The sequence below is a fragment of the Gordionus sp. m RMFG-2023 genome, chromosome 1 (assembly GCF_954871325.1).
Source record: "Gordionus sp. m RMFG-2023 chromosome 1, tfGorSpeb1-WG-v2, whole genome shotgun sequence".
Classification (NCBI taxonomy): Eukaryota; Metazoa; Nematomorpha; class Gordioida; order Chordodea; family Parachordodidae; genus Gordionus; species Gordionus sp. m RMFG-2023.
Window position 1 is genome coordinate 49,187,018 of NC_088775.1, and position 15,560 is coordinate 49,202,577.

At 26.6% G+C, this 15,560-nt stretch overlaps 1 protein-coding gene across 3 annotated transcripts in view; it reads left to right on the forward strand.

Annotated features, from left to right (window-relative positions):
- Window positions 1–9,289: 9,289 nt before the first annotated feature.
- The window catches only part of LOC135930830 (vesicle-associated membrane protein 3-like), a 52,001-nt gene continuing 45,730 nt past the window's right edge, over window positions 9,290–15,560 (forward strand). Inside the window, exon 1 of one of the 3 annotated variants that reach the window (XM_065467753.1) lies at window positions 9,290–9,395. In XM_065467753.1, the coding sequence (XP_065323825.1) occupies window positions 9,394–9,395 (2 nt within the window). In that variant the 5' untranslated portion in view covers window positions 9,290–9,393. Of the gene's footprint in view, window positions 9,396–9,434; window positions 9,496–15,560 lie in introns of those variants that run through there. The other 2 variants (XM_065467700.1, XM_065467647.1) reach the window with 2 other exon arrangements.

Genomic DNA, 15,560 nt, shown 5'->3' on the forward strand with positions numbered 1-15,560 from the left:
TCATTTCAACAACATAAAGAAGGTTTTTGAAAGAATACTATCTCATGGTTTAGTGCCTAATTTTGCAAAAAGCTTATTTTTCAAAAAAAGTCTAAGGTTCTTAGGACATGACATCGACGCCAAGGGGATCCACGCCAACCATGATAAAATCGAGGCGATTGTTAAAATGCCGGAACCAAAATCAGCCGCGGAATTGTCAACGTTTCTAGGTATGGCCGGGTACTACAGAAAATTTTTGAACAACTTCGCTGAAATAGCTGATCCTTTATACAAGATTGTTAACAAAGAAAAATGGGAGTGGAATTTAGAACACTCCAAAAGTTTTGATGATCTAAAGACATTGATTAGTCTTCCTCCAGCTTTGACGTACTTTAATCCTGAACTACCTATCGGAATTGCGACTGATGCATCTAAAAGAGGTTTAGGAGCTGTTTTGTTCCACACTGAAAAAGATGGCAAAGAAAAACCGATAGCTTTTGCATCAAGAACTTTAGCAAATCTGAAACAAATTATACCAATATTGAGCGTGAAGCTTTGGGCATTATGTTTGCTATCAAGAGATTTCAAGAATACTTGATAGGGACTAAGTTCACTATTATAACGGATCACAAGCCGCTAATCCATATTTTCACCAAAGGGCTCAAAGATAATAGCACCATGTCATTAAGGTTACAGAAGTGGAGTATAATTTTGGGGGGTTACGACTTTAACATCAGATATAAAGCTGGTAAATACAATGTTGTTCCCGATTGCCTCTCAAGACTACCACAAGTAATTGATGATGACGTTATTGATGATATCGCGATTATAAATGACTTTGGCGATATACCTCTTAGTTTTGACCGAATACGTGATGAAACATCCAAAGATTTTGAATTATCTCAAGTTATGAATAATATAAGAAATAATGTGCCTATCCAAAATAAAATTTATGAAAATATTGAACAAGAACTAAGTATCATAAAAGATTGTCTGTACAAAAGCGACAAAATAATAATTCCGTCAAGTCTGAGAAAGAACATACTGAAGGCGTTACACGAAGGTCATTTGGGAGCTGGTAAAATTAAATCCTTAGCCAAAGATCGTATGTGGTGGTCTGGTATGGTCAACGACATTGATTTGGAAGTCAAAAGTTGCGATGATTGTAATATTTATCATGACAATCAAGAAGATACAAAATCCATGGGTAGCAGCGACTAAACCATTTGAAAGGATACACATAGATTATGCGGGTCCGTTTTTTACAAAGAATTGGTTGATAATCGTTGATGCTTATAGTAAATTTCCAGTTATAGTTCCGGTAAAGAGTATTACGACTGAATTCACGTTAAAGGAAATTTATAAAACTATTTCACTATTTGGTATACCTGAAACCATTGTTACAGATAATGGTACCAATTTCACGAGCAAAGATTTTGAAAAATTTTGTAGCAATTATGGTATAAAACATGTACTAACATCGGCCTATCATCAGCAATCTAATGGACAAGCTGAACGTATGGTGAGAACATTTAAAGCTCATATGAAAAGAAACATAAAGATTGGCTTAGAAACTGCGCTGGACAGATTTTTGTTCAACTATAGAAACACGCCGAATGACACTACGGGAGTTACACCGTCCAAAAGAATGTTTAACCGCGACATTAGAATAAAGTGGGATTTATTAAAACCTTTGGAGGATAAAGTTGGTGAAGTCTTCATGTCGTTACCACGAAATCGAACTTTTAATAGAGGAGACTATGTTTGGTATAAGAAACAGGGTGATGATACGTGGTGCAAAGGCAGCATCAAGCTTAAAGAGAGTAACACCATGTTTCAAGTTTATACTGATAAAGGGATAGTAAGTAGGCATATTGATCAGTTAAGGAAAAGAGAATGTTACAACAATTTAAAATATTATGAAATTGACCCTAAAAATTTCTCTAAGGGGGGAAGTGTTGTGGACACAAAGAATGAGATTAAGATACCAATTACTAGACCAATAAGAATTAAAAATAAACCTGATTACTTAAAAGATTACGTGCTTAAAATTTAAATGTAAAACGCTAAAAATAAAACGCTAAAAATATAAAACGCTTAAAACGCTAAAAGTATAAAACACTATAAAAAATAATATAATAATCGTTATGATTTATCATTCCTTATTCTGGATTTTATTCCTTATTCCATAAATTATCATTCCTTATTACATATTTTATTGTTCCGAAATTCAAAATTTTATTCGTGCATATTATTCATACATTTGATTTGATCAACTATTCCAAATTACATATTCCGATTTATTCCAAATTCCAATATTCAACTGGATTAATGATAATAACAATTTTGAGAAATGTGAACAACATACGATAAGGATATCAAACCAACGATAACGTTCAAACCTACGCGATTGATTCAAGCCTACAAAACGTACAAACTCACGCAACTCTAATAAACGATTTTATCAAACCTACGTGATAGAATCAAGCCTACGAGAACATTTGAGACTTATGCGCTAACCAAGATAAAACCGAGTACAATCGAAACAGGAAAAACTTCTAGGACAACAAGCTCTCGATGACTGCTGAGAAGAAGCTTCGTTGTTTGTAGAAGAGGGGGAATGTTGATTGATTATAAATTTAAATTTGAATAGTTAATTTTAGTTTTATTTGAATATTGTTTATTTTATATATTAACTATTTAAGTTAATTATTTTCAATTAATTTTATATATATATAGACTGTATTTTTTAGATAAAAAAGATATATATAATAATAAAATTAAAATAAGTCCTTACATTTATTTATTTACAAATATAAAAAAAATTGACTGATTGCGTCGACTATCCACGATTCTACTAACCTCAATGGTGGTAATATTATTAATTTGATCTTAACATATATTTAAGCATTATATAACAATCTGAAACTTTCCCAAATTTTAAAATAGATATTTAACTTTCATATAATATTCATTTTGTCATGTTTAAACTTTTAATTATTATAACCTAATAATATTAAGTGAAAATATTGTAATTTTTACGTCAAAAACATGTCATGACGGATAAAAATTTAAATAGCTAAATATTATAAATTATTTTCATCTCCAATTATGGATATTTTAGAATTCTATTTTAGAACTAAATTTCAAATTTTAATCTAAACTGATTTTAAAATAAAATACTTTGAACCGACAAGCCCCTTGCGCCGACTAGCCCTGATCTCCCCTACTATCTGTTGATGTCGAAATAATTGTGATGAAATGTTTTAACGAATTTAGTTTATCAACTAAAAGAGTTAATGAATTAAAAGAGTCGATCCGACTGTCCCAGATGTCATCTCTAAGCTCCGAAATTTATCTATACCTATCAGGTGGTTGTCTTTAATACCTGCCATCGATAGAATTTTAAAATTTTACAAACCCTTAAAAAAATACTTCTTAAATAAAGATTTTAAAAGCTGTTGTAAAATTTTGAAATATATTTTCGAGTATGAAATGGCAGAAGCATATTTAGGATTCGTTTCACATGTAGGAAATTTATTTCATGCAGTTAATATTCAGTAGCAATCAGAATATTCTTTAGATTCACAAAATCATACTACAGCTCTGTTCATCTCTACAGTTAAAAATTGATAATAAATTTTATGGCGCTATTGCTAAAAATTTTATTAAAATGTTCAAATAATACTCTAATTAATACATTTTTAAATGAAGCAGATATTTTTATTAAGACAATTTTAGAATATTTACAATCAAAATTTGATTTTAATAACTCTATTTACAAATGTATAAATCTTATGACCTTGGAACAGAAACTATCAATTGATGGTTTTTATATTTTAATAAATATATTATAAATACCGAAAGACATTGATTTCTTGTTTGAGGAGATTGTAATTCTCTCTATTTTTTATGATTCACCAAAATACTTAAAGTTAGATGGTCTAAAAACAGAGGAGAAATGGGTAGAATTTTTTCGTAATAACGATAAATCCCTATGCTTGGAAAAAATATGAGAGTATGTCTTCTCCTTACCTCATTCTAATGCCTCATCCGAGCTCATTTTTAGCCTGATGAGGACTGCCTGGAAAAAGGAGAGAAATCGGATTGAGCAAATATATAATATGTCATGCCAGGAATTTTATAAATATCTCAATAACGACGGTAAACATTTAGTTCTATTATTTATTTCAAATAAAATATAATTAAGTTTTAGCAATGGCGCCATAAAATTTATTGTCAATTTTTAACTGTAAAGATGAACACATCCAGCATGTAATAGATTTCCTACATGTGAAAGCATTCCTAAATATACCTCTGCCATTCATTATTGAAAATAATTTTCAAAATGTTAAGACAGCTTTTATAATCTTTATTTATGAAACATTTTTTTAAAGGTTTATAAAATTTTAAAATTCTATCGATGGCGGGTATTAGGAACATATCGCGACCAAAATTGTGCTGACTCAATTCTGTAAATACACTCTGTTTTTACCAAATTCACTGAGGGGTAATTCCATACCAAATCGATAACTTTTCGGCCCTACCATTTTAATTTCGATAAAATTTTGCATGCTGATAGAATATCATTAGAAAGCATTGAATCCAAAATTTTAGCCTCCTAGTACTCATAGTTCCTGAGATATCAATGGTCAAAAGTGCTAAAAATTACCTTTTTTCGAAAAATATGATTTTTTAAAATAGAGATAAGATAAAAAATAATGGTTTTAAAAATATAAGTTATATGTCATTTTGTAACTCTATTAAAGGCCTTTTATTAAACATTAAGGATTTTTTGAAATAATATTGTTGCGGTTTTTATTTACGTTACAAATATTAAACATAAAAACTTCAGGTGTTTCGCATTCCAAATTTTTTTGAATTTAATATTTTTTTGTTCTCTAACCTTATATCTATACATAAAAAAATTTAAACTTGGGACAGCTTTTTTAGTTATTACGATTTAAAAAATCGAAAAATAAATATTTTTTTCAAAAATAGATGGCGCTCCTTTATAAAATAACGTGTTTTGTTAAGATTATTATTTTTTTAAACTTTTTATTCATTTTTGAACATAAATAATAAGATTTTCCAGCATTACTATCATGAAAAAATATTATATAGATAGTTTGATAGGCTTACCTATTATTATTATTATATTGATAACTTGTAAAAATTAGTTGTTTTCATAATAAATGATTAAATTTCCTAAAAAAATAGTTAATCCGATATCTCCTACAAGAAAATATAATAATTAATTGTTGAAAGATAAAAGCAAGTTCTCATGCACCTGCCCTAATATTAATTAATTTTTATTTTACAAATATTTTGATATTAATTATTTTTCTTTATAAAATTATTTATAATGTATAAATATAAATGCGTTAAATCCTTTTAAAAAACACCTTAATTATAAAAAGAACCCGCGTAAAGTCATGACGTAGATGAAACAATATCCAAACATTGAGGTGGAACCAGAGTTGTACAAAAGATCTTCTTTGAAGATTTTTGAGCGAGATCTAGCTCAAAAATTTGAGCAAGATCTTTGAAGATCGTAAAATTTGAAGATCTTTTATTTTTTAAAAATTTTGGCTGCGATCAACGATCTTCAAAAATCTTCATGATATTTATTTTTTTACCCCTTTATTAAAAGCCCAGATGTTTTTCAATTTTCATCAAGGCAGGAGGAGAGGTATAAAACATAAAAGAAATATTATATTAATAAATTTGAAAAACATCTGGGCTTTTAACAAAGGGGTAAAAAAATAAATATCATGAAGATCGTTGATCGCAGCGATCTTCAAAGATCTATACACAAAATTTTTAAAAAATAAAAGATCTTCAAATTTGATCTTTGAAGATCTTTTTATTTTGAGCAAATGTACAACTCTGGGTGGAACACTATATTTGTGATAAATGTCGTAAACGGTTATCACAAAAAATATTGAAAATATAACTATTCTGATATCTAATATGTAAATAATATCAACACAGCATCAACATCAATAGATACAATCAATATAACTTTAAACGAAATTGGAATATCTTCTATTAAGAAAAAAAACTAACTGAAAAAAATTATCCAAAAAAAAAAGGATAGCGAAAATATAAGCTTATTTCAGATATAATAATTAACAATCCAGAATCGGGTAGATAATATAATAATAATATTACTCAATAATATGAAATTACAATATCCTAATTTATCTAAAAATAAAAATATATCAATTGCTGACCATTCTGCTTCCTAATTGGAGCGCAAATAAAATAAAAACGACATTCAACGCTACATAATCATATAGCATATAATTCCAAAATCGTTTTAAAAGAAAAGGTGATTCTTTCAACTCCAAATCGAAAGCCTGCAAAAATTCTCAATAAAAAACAGTTGATATTGTTAAAAAAAAATCTGCAGTGATGAAGTTAGTAGGGTATTATCAGGAAAAAAAGATTGCATAATCTAGCATTGAAAAGGGGGAACGAGTGAACGATCAAAAAAGGTTAGTTCTTAAATATTTGAAAGAATAATATAATCATTTAAACTATATTCTTATTAGCAGACATTTATTGTGGAGAATATAGTATATCCACGTGAGGATCCTTTGATTGAGGATCAATTAATCGTTGAGATTAGAGGATATGTAACATGTGCATATGAAAACGATTGGTGGTTAGGATTTGTACAAGAAGTGAATGTAATTAGAGATGAAGTAAAAATTAATTTTCTTCAGCCTAGAGGACCAGTAAATTCTTTTGTTTATCCAGCTGCACAAGATATCCTTTTCATGCCATAAAATAATATTTTAACAATAGTAAGCCTATCAACGGCTACAGGGCGTACATATAATTTATCGCAACACGAAATTATCATGGCGTCAAAAAAACTAAATTTAATGAAAAACCGAGAATAGGTAATAACTTTCATGAATTTTAATTTATCTATTATATCTACAAAATTTATAAAATTTTCGAAGATTTAAATTTTTTATAAGAAAAAAATGATTATAACCGCAGCTAAATAATCTCATTTCATGATATTAATGATAGAAAATCATGCTATATATGTTTAAAAATTGAAAAAGTTAAAAAAAAAATAATCTTAACAAAATGCGTTATTTTATAAAAGAGCGCCATCTATTCTTGAAAAAAATATTCATTTTTTAGTTTTTTAAATCTCAATAACTAAAAAATCTATGGTTGTCCCAAGTTTAAATTTTTTTATGAATAGATATAAAATTAGAGAATAAGAAAATATTAAATTCATAAAAATTTAAAAAGCGACACTTGGAGTTTTTATGTTTAAAATTTATAACGTAAATAAAAACAGCAACAATATTATTACAAAAAAAATCCTTAATATTTAATAAAAGGCCTTTAATAGATTTACAAAATGACATATAATTTATATTTTTAAAATCATTATTTTTTAACTTATCTCAATTTTTAAAAATCGTATTTTTCGAAAAAAGGTCATTTTTGGAACTTTTGAGTTTGACCAATGATATCTCAGGAACTATGAGTACTAGGAGGGTAAAATTTTGGTTTCGATGTTTTCTAATGATATTCTCTCAGCATGTAAAATTTTATTGAAATTAAAAAAGTCGGGTTGAAAAATTATCGATTTGGTATGGAATTACCCTGAGGCATTTTCAGATCAGAAAGCTGACATGCAATTTATTGATAATCTCGAATCTGCTATATTTACCATTATATGGTTAGCTATATCTTAGGATTTTTCACTATTTGAGGGGGAAAAATTTAATAGTTTTATTGAAACGACCTTAATTTTTGAAATAGCGGAGGATCAAGGGAAATATTAATATTTCCCTTATTAGATGCATCTCTTAGAATTGCATATGTATTCCCATTTTTCAAATCGTCAAGAATTGACCTCCTGGATTTAGGTCCTAAAACATTGATGATAGCCTTGCTTATTTTTGTTCTACAAGTATAGTTTTCATTTATTTTAGAGTCGTTAAATATTATGGGAAAAAGATTCTACCAACATTGTGATGATAAGTATCTCTGTGAATGTTGTACTACCAAGATAAGTGTTTACAATTGCCCATAACTGTAGTTGCATCTGTATTATTTTTTATTTTTGGAGTACCTTATTATGTATTTAAACGTGATACGTGATAATTAAATCCCTATAATTTTATATACACACACACGGTAGATTTCCAATTGCGGTCATTTTGCGGGACATTCGCATAAAATATAATTTTAATTGTAAAAAATCGTTTTTTTAAACTTTATCTTGTTTACATTCATTTATATTTAAAAAAGATCGTCAGACCAAGTCACAAGTTACCGACTTTGTATATATAAAAAAAATTTTAGCAATTTTTATATTTCTACCGCAATTTTCATATTTCTCCCGCATAATACCAAATTTCTCTCGCAATTTGAAAATTTTGACCTGTCAACCCTGCCGATGACATGACGCAGCGGGACATGACGTAGCAATGACATGATGTAACGATGACATGACTTCACGATGACGTAGTGAGGACATCGGAAAATTATAATATAGATATATAAGAGATATGTCAATCATAAATTTGATTGGTTATTAATTAAAAATAATGTTGTTAAAGTCGTATGTATATTTTTTATTATTATTTGAAGGGTTATATTCTTAATAATTTATTTGAAATGAATAATATTGAAGATCTATTAAAAATTATAGTTACATTGATCTTATGTAAATATAATAAAAAATTACAAATGAGAATTAAACTAAGAAAGTTATTTAAATGTTATATATACTAAGTGTATATACTATAATTTTTTACTGCATCTCTTTTATATTTCTATGTTAATTAATGCTTATTCTAGTAAGACATATATCTATAACTATAAACAGAAAATTTGAATAAATAGAAATGAATAAGTAATAAAATACTAATTTATTACTTGCAGCCTTAGCACTTCTGATTGGGTCCTTCGCTCCTCAGTCTTCCCTGACAAAAACACTATTTGATTTCAGCAATTGGAGCTCTATCTTAGGATCGAAAACATTTAAGTAAGATACACATTTCCCTAGATAAGTATCTACATTAACGATATATGGGGTATTTGCCTAAGAAGGGGAATAAAATATGGTTAAGTGCGTAATTGATTAACTCAGAAAACAATTTTTAATATTATATATCCGCTGCAATAGTCAAAACTTGCATAAAGATGAATAATATATTGATATAAATATTATAGAATAAGGACATTTTAGTATTTTTTTTAATAATTATATTACATTGTTTAATAAATTTTATAATAATATTACTTAATTTATTTCATACATAATATAATCATTTTAAAAAATAAAATTCGAAGTTCCACTATTGAATAATCTGTCAATTATTTTATAAGAGATTTTTGATTTATCTATTCAATTGTACGATAAATAATCAAATGTAAGTATTCTTCAGCTTTTAATATTATTTTATTAAAATATATATTTAATAATATAATCAATTTTTCTATGAAGATAAGTACAAACATGCATGAATTAGGGTAAAAATGTTTTTGTTTAAGGAATTATAGTCATTTTGGAAAACTAAAAATGATTATTATTTCTATATTAATTTAATATTTTTTATTGTATACTATATAAAAATAAGCTTTAATATTGTCAATTGATAATTTATTCTTAGTTTATAATATCTAAAAATACAAATAATTCTTAGATATTTATTGTATTATGAATTTTAAATAATAATAATTAAGCTGATAAATAATATATTTTTACATTATAAATATGATCAAGCATGTTGAAATTGCATCCTTCAAATTTTATGTTATATACACAATAATTATTTTAAAAACATAAATATATATATATAATACAATTTTAAAAAGAAAATTAATTAATTATCAAATTTATTCTTAAAAAAATAAAATACTTATGTTTAATTAAACTATTTTTATTGCCCAACTAATTTACGTTGGAGGCTTGAAAATGTAAACATTTTTCACTGCCTAAGATTTTCTTATTTCAACCTGAATAAAAAAAGCATTTTTGGTCTAGTTCCTTGGGTTTTATTTATTTTTTAGGCTTGGCTCAGATTTTTAATTTGTCATTTAAATAATCTTGGTTCACTTTAGGGGCAAATGTTAATTAATTTATATTGATTTTTCAATTATTTATATTTTAAAATTTTTTATAGGATCCTATTTTTAACGATCTTGATTCTAAGCTCGATCTGCAATCTGATTTATTCCTAGATTTAGTGATTATTTTATCATATAATGTTATAATTTTAGATGGTACTTAAATTATGGCAAATATGAAAAAATATAAACCACTTTAAAATTAATATTATATATAATTGTTTAAATGCATATAATAATAATACTTTAATGCCTATAAAAATCTAGTTCACCATTTCTACAACTATTTCCCTAAAGGTAGCTTTATTTGCTACTTTAAAAAAAGAGAGCAATATAGCTAGTGAAATTTTTATATAATTTGATACTTTTGTAGCTACTTTTAAAACTGCCTATTTTTTTTCCTCCTAGATACACAAATAATGCATTTCAAATGGTATTGTAAAAATTGCCAAAAATTTTTTAATAAATTTTTTTAGTCCCTAAAAGCCAGAGTTGTTAATGCTCCTTTTTAAAAGTAGCTAGCTCACGCTCCTACCTTCTCAAAAAGAGCTAGCTCCTGCTCCCTCTACTACATTTCAAAAGTAGTTAGCTCCCGCTCCAAGTAATGGAGTGCCTTTCCATAACCGTTCCTTAGATTTTCATTTTTTAGAAGGTATACAAAACAAAATGATATTTTTTTTATCAAAAAGTTTTATTTATATTAAATGATCTATCAAAATATTTATAACCTTTTATTAGCTTTTAAAAGTAATAAATTTTCTAAATTAAAATCTAACAAGCATCCTCCACGCCTCCCCTAAAACCTGTTTTGCAATACTAAATAGGCACTCCACAGGAGCACTAGAGGGAAGCGGGGTATTGTATTTTATAAAGATATTTTTTAATTCAGGGAATTTATCAAAAATAGTATTTTGGTATCATTATTTAAAAAAATATTTGTCCAATATATTTCTTCCTGATGATCAATTTCATGGAATCCAAAAAAATCTTCTAAATCAATTTGTATTTAAAAGAAAGATTTTTTACTTTTAGATGTTTTTTGAAAATTAAATAATTTATTTAATACAAAAGACATTTTGCCCTTCAATTTATTTGATCATTTGGATCAACATCTTTTAGAAGTTATATTATTAATATTTCAAAAATAATTTAATTTATACATTAAATTTAAAGAAGAGGTGGAGCGGCGCTCCTCCACTCCAGCCCTAAAAGGAGCTAGCTCCCGCTCCCCATTTTAAAAAAGGAGGGGTGCTCCAGGAGTTTTTAAAAAGGAGCGCCGCTCCTTAATAACTCTGCTAAAAGTCCAACCCAAATTAAAAATCATTTGTCCACCCATCCAGAATTTATTAATATAAAAAAATTTATTTTTTTTTGAAAAAAGAATAAATATTCTACAATAAAAAATATTAGCTCCTTGTTTCTTCTAAGAATTTTAAAATATTATCAATTTATTTGACAAAATGTAATATCATATTTAAAAATTTAAGCCTGGCCTGGACTGGACCATACTTTTTAAAAAAGTATTAGGTCCAATCTAGTCCGATCTGAAATTATTTAAAATAGATAAGCCACCTATCTATAATTATAAAAGATTCATTAATATTTTGTTCAGTTATAAATTCATTTGAATCAAATTTAAACATGAAGTCAGATCTCTATTAATTCTAATAATTTTTGATTTAATTGATCTTTTGCCTCTTAGTCTGCTTAACTAAGGAGGTCTTGGGTCACCAAATTTAATGAATGATTTTATTTCATCGTATATCTAGTTAAGTGATCCACTTCTCAATTAAGCCAAACAATCTTGGCTTACATTTATTTCGCAAAGTTTCAACCACCTTATTTCCAGCTATTTTAAAAAGTTTCCTAGTCCCCATGTTTCAATGTGCTTTTAAAAAACGGTCGCCTGATTTAACTAACCTTTGATTATTTAGAAACAAAAAAAAAGACGCAATTCTGAGTTAAAAAAATGTTACTCATAAATGACTAGCTTTAAATCATCATATGTTAGATTAGTTTGAGCCACCTTTTGTGGCATGACAAGCTTAATATGTTAAGCAAATCTCTGACATCTCCCACGGATATTAATTCCCCATTTTTTAGATTTTAAATAAAGGATCAGAAATAACCCTCCACCAAAAACGAAAAATTAAAAAAAATTTTTTTTTATTAAAATTCATATACAAATATGATAAAATATTATTATTTAAAAATTAACTTTATAATATAAAGAATATAAAAAAATATGTCATATATCAGTTTAAGTTAAAAAAAAGAAGAAGATTGATACAAATGTATATTTTTATAAAAAGAAAAAAAAACATTTAAAAAAAAATATCAAATGGCGAGGTCGGGCCATGATGTTTTAAATATTTGATAATTAGATTTAATTATAGATACGGTGATTTCCTGCTTGAGTTTGTAAAATGGAGAAAGGTATGATTTTTTTATTGATTTGGATATTGTTTTGAATAGATCTGAAGCCGCTTGTCGAGCAGTTTGATGTAGCTGCTATAGGAACAAAGTGGTTATCACACATTAGGTGTGAGTATTTTATATTTTTTAGAGATTCGTCTCTGTTAAGGGGATCATGGGAATTATTAGATGGAGCCATGTGATCAAAGCAGGAAAATTCCACATTAAAGGCTTTCCCATGAAAAAATGTACGACGGTTTTGCCGTCAGGGCGTTTTTTATCTAAAAAGGATGTAGGTTCTAAAATACAGGGAAAATTGGCTTTATTTAAAAAAGAAGCTATTATTGCATTTATTTTATCATGTCGGCTGATTTTTGATATAAATTTACAGTGGAGAGCGTGTCTCCCATACGCGTCTGCCGATTGATTGCATTTAATGCAAATATAATGGTTTAGGGGTACGCCCAAGCGCAAATTGATTGCATAACGAAAAGCGTCGTTATCTAGTAGATATACTTTAGAATTTTTTTTTGTTTGGTAAGTATAAATATGTTATATTATGATTTCAATAAAAATCATGCATTACATCATTCTCTTCTAATTGCAGGGCTGCTAAAACAAATTTATAGGAGCCTATAATGTAAAATTATATATTTTTATATTTAATAGGTTTTTAAAGTTTTTAATTTAATCTTAAGCCAAATTATTGAATCTAGGAAAATAATTACCGGGATAAAATTCCCCTCGGAAAATAATTTTCAGGAAAAAAAATTCCCCAGGAAGATAATTCTTCGGAAATGTCATAATTACTAAAACTTATATTTTGAAAAATATAAATTATAAACATCGTTTTTTTATATTAATTGACAGGGGAGTCTATTTCTTTTTAAAAATATTTTTAAAAAGTATAATGTTGGTCATAAAATAATTTGAAACTAATTAAAATTTTTATTGTTTTAATTCTTCAAAAAAATCTTTTTAGAAGATTGAATTTTGATCAAATTTTACCTAAAATTCGAAATTTTTTTTATTAATATTCTTTTATCTTTTGCAATTTCTATAAAATTTCAAGATGAAATCACAATTTATTTTTAATTTTTGCTCAAAAAGCTTGTGAAGATTTTTCTACAACTCACATTTTTAAATTTAACAAATTATTAAGACAGCGAAACTTTTATCACAAAACATATTTTCGGGAATGTTTATTAAAACGAATTGATTCTACAGATAAACTTGTCGCGAATCCACATTCGCAAATGTATTCAGCGAATATCATATTGAGTAATTTTTTATAGCAAAATCTTACCGAGATTTCTTTATCTTTTAACGTAAATATATAATTAAAATTTTATAGCGAAAGAGAAATCCATATCGCTAAGGCAATATAGTGAAAACTATTTTACCAATCTTATATAGAAAATTTATTAACTCGAAGTCAATATCGGAAAAAAACGCGAAAGCATACCAATAATTGCTAATAGTGACTATTTTCTTAAAATAAATAATATTAAGGAAAAAATATTTATTGTTTCATATATTTTCTCTTAATTTGAATAGTTTTTTGGCAATTCAGTCTATTTGAGCGATTAAATAAGCCAATTTTAAAATACGAGACTCGATAAATCTTAAATAATTTATAGGGATGTACCGATATTTTTTATCGGATCTGATCGGATCGGGCCGATATTTCACCCAAAAATATCGATTATCGGCTAATATTATAAAATGCCGATTCGATCCCATATAAATGGCGTCTATAACAAAAATAAGTTATAAATTTTTAAAAAAAAAGTTATATCTAAATCATTTATTTTTATAAATAAAATCGAAATCCATATTTTTTAAATAATAAATTAATAAACATTCTGCCATATTCTTATTTTTTGCGCATTCTGTTTATAAAAGTGTGCGATAATCTCTTAATCTGTTTTTAGTGAAACTGGTGATGACAGTTACCGCCGCTAGCTGATTTCTGATAAATTGGAAATTTTGGTATTTCTAAAAAGAAATCTTCTATATATTAATGTTTAATATTATTTTAAATATTTATTCAAATTTCATAATTATTTGTTTATTACTTATTATGAATATAATTAATGTTGTTACTTATTATATAAAAGTGATTTAACAATAAAAATATTTTATATACTTTTAGAATTGCAATAGAATTGAATATAAACTATAATTTATCATTATAATATATTTATGTTATACTAATAAAAAGTTCTTTACAGAATACAAAATTAGATATGATATCGAATCGTTAATCGGCCGATATCAATTTAATCAGGAATATCGGATCGGATTGGATCTGCCTCCAAAAAGTGATATCGGTACACCCCTAATAATTTACCAGTGATAGCATAAAAAGTATTCAAATAAATTTCTGACATTTTGGAAAGATGTGACAACAAAAAAAAAATTATAAGGATAACTATTTTAAACTGGAATTGAGAATATGAGGAATAAATTCATGGTAAACTAATACTTACTATTTTCTAGTTGATTGAAAAAAGTTCGTATGGCCATTATTTTTGAAGACAATTGTGAAAATTAGTATTGTTAAAAGGCTCGATTTGAGCCGATTTTTAATAACGGCTAATTCAATATTTTGGCCGGAAAAATATTGTCTAAGCCTTGAGATTTATTTAATAGATGTTCAAACCTTTTTACCATTCTACGAACAAAATTTTAAGGCTTGTATTATATTTTTCTGGATAAAATATTGAGTTAGTCGTTTTTAAAAATCGACTCAAAACGAGCCTTTTAACAACACTAGTGAAAATCCTCAATTAAAATATTCTAATTTGATATTATATTCTAATATATTTCTCGAGACCCTGGATTTTTTAAAAATATATTATATTTATTTATTTTTTATAGCTAATAATGGCGATCTCGGCCCATATTTAAAAAATTAAAATACGGCCCCCGTTCCTGCAGGTCTCTGATATTTCTAAAAACTTAAAAAAATTATTTAATTTTCTTTACTTGAAACCTCAAAGCTTCGAGGGGCGAATTTAAAAGCAAATTTCAGATTTAGATTTATAAGT